At 43.1% G+C, this 4,482-nt stretch overlaps 1 protein-coding gene across 1 annotated transcript; it reads left to right on the plus strand.

Moving 5' to 3' along the window:
• Positions 1-315: 315 nt before the first annotated feature.
• Positions 316-4,307, plus strand: LOC121940840 (plakophilin-4-like; the record flags this gene model as incomplete). Its single annotated transcript, XM_042483525.1, has 4 exons — positions 316-486; positions 1,332-1,533; positions 3,064-3,196; positions 4,094-4,307. Coding segments are annotated over 4 exons (720 nt in total), but the record flags the coding sequence as incomplete, so codon positions are not given.
• Positions 4,308-4,482: the final 175 nt, after the last annotated feature.

Here is a 4,482-nt window from a genome sequence, read left to right on the forward strand (position 1 = left end):
AATAATTTTATACCAAATTATGTTATATATCATAATTTATCTCGAGAAACAAAACAATTATGTAAAATCAGGGACCTGAATGGGACCTGATGATTGGAGGCTAGTAAGAAGTTAGTATCAGAAGTTGTTTTTGTTCGTTATTCGACCCAAAATTGCTAAAATAGGGCATCCTATAAAACTCCACTGTTCAAGTGACAAAGCGCAGACACTCTTCACATATCACTGCCATCAGCTGACAATCTTTGTTACTACAATTATAATTTTTTGTCATATAAAATATTCAGTGTGTAAATAAAGTTTATTTGTCTTTTGCAGGCCTTCACAGCTCGTACGCCAGCCACGCGGGGCAGATAGATCCAGAGCTGAGGGCGGCGTTGTCTCCAGACTGCCACATGACGCCCGTTTTTGACGAGCGCTCCTTCCACAGCCCGCTGTACCACAGCCCCACCCACGACCCCCAGGGCTCCCTCTACAGGACCAACACAGGCATGGGAGCGCTTAAATTTAGCAATATTTTCGGTTTGGTTTGTTTGTCTGTTTGTCAGCTGGATTATGGAAAAAAATTCTGGCTCGATTTTCATGAAACTTGGTGGAAAGTTGCAGCATGAGCAAGTTTTTAACCCTTTAAAACCTGAGCAAAGTGGTTTGATTTCTTTTAAAAACCATCGAGAGAAGCAATGAGCAACAGCAATAAGCATCAGCAGTACCCATAGGTGCAAAACTACCATAAGTACTAACAGAAGTACTAGAGGTACAGTAGGAGTTATGATGTAAAGAGTTATCTTCCAAAAATATTGGACCTGAATGAACAACCTAATTTTTCACCTCAGCGTCCCCCTCCGGGGCCACAGTACCCAGGTTGAGAAGCTCAGTTTCACATCTGCTCAGAGGATGATTTCTCTGAAATCTGTGGCGGAAATCAGGGTTTACAGGCACAGGAACTGTTGTTATTATCGCTCCCCGAGGTCCGAACTTAATTAGGCTGAAACCTTTCATGTTCTCTGCTGCGTCGTAATTGAAGCCTTTGCAAACGATTTCAGGCTGAAAGCTCTGCGGTTTGATAGTGGAGGATCTAAGGAGCCATTTTAGTTTGGTTTAGCTGAGATTTAAACAGGTTTGGCCCTTGAGACAGATCGCTGCTTTTAAAAGCTCATTTTAAGCGCTTATAAACATGATAGTATTTTCTAATTGATGTGACCTTGCATGTTTATGTACTTGACGACTACAAACAGCCTCAAAATTTGTTGCTGCGTTCTTGAACCTCACAAAAACAAAACTTGCATTACTTATTATTTTATTTTTTCTTAAGGAGCCTTATTTCATGTCCTCAGGTATGGAGACCCTCCCGCGGACCACAAGCCACTGCGGCACGCTGCCGTACCAAAGAAGCAGCTACGGGCTGAGCACTGCAGCTCTGTACGTCGACTCCTACAGGGTCCCCGGGGAGCCCGTCTTCTCCCACCGGCACTCTGGACTGGTGGAGCGGGTGGCCACGCGCACCCCGTCCATCGAGAGCATCCACAAGGACCCGAGGTACTCACACATTCAGAAGTATGTAGATATACACACTGGCACGTTATGAGACAAGGGGCCCCTGGGAGCAGATATGCAAAAAAGGGGCCACCGCCTCTCGTACATCGGAGTGAGACACACAGACATTATGGTGCTGTTGCGTCTCTTTGCAGTGTCTCAGTGGTGTTTCTTTTAAGTCATTTTGTGTCTTTTGGGAGTAATTTTGTGTCTTTTCTGTTACTTTGTGTGACTTGCCTGCCATTTTTTGTCTTCCTGTTATTGTTTTTTTTTAATCTCCTTATGATTGTTTTGTGTCTTTTTGAGGTAATTTTGGTTATTTTCTGTCACTTGGTTGCCACTTTTTGTCTCCCTGTTATTGTTTTTTATCCTCTTTTTTTCCATCTTTTTGAGGTATTTTAGCGTCCTTTTTGTCTTTTTCTGTCATTTGATTTGTTTTTTTTCTCCTTGTGGCTTATTTTATATCTATTTGGGGTATTTTTGTGGCTTTTTGTTTGTTTTGTGTCACTTAGTAGTCATTTTGTGTCTCTGCAGTGCTTTTGCATCTATTTGTGGTCATTTTGAGTCTTGCAGTTGCATTTTGAAATCATTTTGTGTATTTTTTTAATCATTTTGTGTCTCTTTGAAGTAATTCTGTGTGACTTATAAGTTGCTTTGTATCTTTTGTGGTCATCTTGTGTCTCTCTGTATTTGCTTTGAGTCTTATTCTTCTTGTTTTGTGTCTCCGTGTGGTTGTTTGGTGTTTTCTTTGTTGTCATTCTGTGTCTCTCTGCAGTGATTTTGCATCTATTTGTGTTCATTTTGAGTCTTTTTCAATACTTGTTCATTTGAGTGACATTTTGCAAGTGAAGGCCAGGCCTCTGAGCCTGCGTGCAGTAGTCCCAATCAGTAATCCGTATGCATGTGTAGAAATTTAGAAATTAGATCTGTTATTTTACAAAACCAAGATAAATTCTTCCAAAAATCTTGCTATTTTATCCCTGTCTTTGCATGAATACATAAAATATCAAAAATAATTTTGCAACACAACTAACTTGTTAAACCAAAAAAAAACCCAAATACTCGATAGGCTGCAGGACAATGAATGCATGAAGGCCAAGAAGAAAAACGTTGCAAATACTTCCTCACCAAAATCCCATTCTTGTCCGGCATCATCTCAGATATCCATATCAGTGATGCTGCAGCTCCTCACTGTATTGTGAAAAAAATACTGCAGCTGCAACATGTCCATAGGCGATGCACTGAAATCAGTGTTAAGCTCCTTTTTTAAAATGAGCATCTAAATGTTATTTATTGAAACAGAAGTGCGATAAATACACATGATTTTCCACCACAGGGGCCGACAATGAAGATGTGTCCCAGCATGGAGCTCTGCAGTGGGGCCCTGTTGCATCCCTGCAGCACTTTATGAAACTGTGATGCTGCAACATGACACGAACTGATTTCAAATGACTTCACATTTAAGTCTGAAGAGACAGGAAATAGTTCATGTGAGTGGACCTTGATGAAACTTTTCCCTTTGATCCCCCTCAGGGAGTTTGCCTGGCGCGACCCCGAGCTGCCGGAGGTCATCCACATGCTGCAGCATCACTTTCCCTCCGTCCAGGCCAACGCCGCCGCCTATCTGCAGCACCTGTGCTACGGAGACAACAGGGTCAAGGTGGAGGTAAGGTGATGGGGGACACGCTGTGCTGCTGTCTGAGTATAAATACCAAGACAGACGTCAGAGGCATGACTCACTCCTCAGGTGGAGGAAGCTGCTGCTACGTTTACAGGCTTCACTCCAAGACAAAGACAGCTCTGAAATGTGTGATAATGTAAAGTTTAAAGACATGAATCAGACATTCATGCGGGCTTTCATTCATTTCAAACACACTGATATTGATTTAATTGCTCGTTGCTGCAACTGTTGCTCATTTACATTGCCTCAGATATCTGCTATTGTGTCCTTGCACTGTCTCTGAGAATCTATTCTCAGTTTACAGGGTTTGAAATTTGACTTTCTTTGCTGCCAAACTCCGAGCCAAAGCGCCATCTGCTCCAACAAAACTTTAAGTAACGTCGCTGCCAAATGTGCCAGCGCTCCGACACGCTGCAGCGCCGCTCGCTGTCTCTCTTTGCTCTGCTTCCCGTGCAATAAATAAGTCCAGCACAATGGTGGGGCTTCACGCGAGAGCCATTTTAGTGCCGTTTGGTTTGTTTGGTGATGAGCTTTTAATTAGCCTTTGGAGCGGCCTGGAAACACGCCTGCTCGTTTTGCCAGAAACAAATGTTTTCAGTGAGGGTTTGAACACCGAATCAGAGGGAAACAGGGAGCGTCTGCTGCTCTCCTGGGACGGGTTTATTTCGAGATGACAGGAAAGTTTTGAACATGCCACCGTGATGCTTCTGCATGTTCCAGCTCAGGTTTGATTCCAAAATATTTCAGAGAGTCACTCAAAGAAAACGCTGCAGGGCTTTTTATTTTAAAACTTGTTTGAATTGCTTTAATTCTTACTTTTTTAAAAAACATTTTTTGTATAATTCAATATGAAATTCATCCATAGTGCTGAATGCTCTGCAGGTGTGTCACCTGGGAGGGATCCAGCACCTGGTGGACCTGCTGGATCACAAGCTGACCGAGGTTCAAAAGAGCGCCTGCGGGGCCTTGAGGAACCTGGTGTACGGCAAAGCCACCGACAACAACAAAGTGGCACTGAGGAACTGCGGCGGCGTGCCCGCTCTGCTGCGGCTCCTCAGGAAAACAACTGACAATGAAGTTCGTGAGCTGGTCACTGGTAAGTCAAGTCTTCTTTGACTAAAGGCGCTTTGTGGAGTTATGTTGACTGTTTGTCACCAAGAATGCATTGTGGGTTTCCTAAAAACGTTTTCTTCCCCATCAAACATTTGCAAAACTGATTTTACACCCTTTGAAACTGGAATCGACATCAGTTTTCTTGTGCTGCGTTCACA

This window comes from Plectropomus leopardus, unplaced genomic scaffold, assembly GCF_008729295.1.
Source record: "Plectropomus leopardus isolate mb unplaced genomic scaffold, YSFRI_Pleo_2.0 unplaced_scaffold9507, whole genome shotgun sequence".
Lineage (NCBI taxonomy): Eukaryota > Metazoa > Chordata > Actinopteri > Perciformes > Serranidae > Plectropomus > Plectropomus leopardus.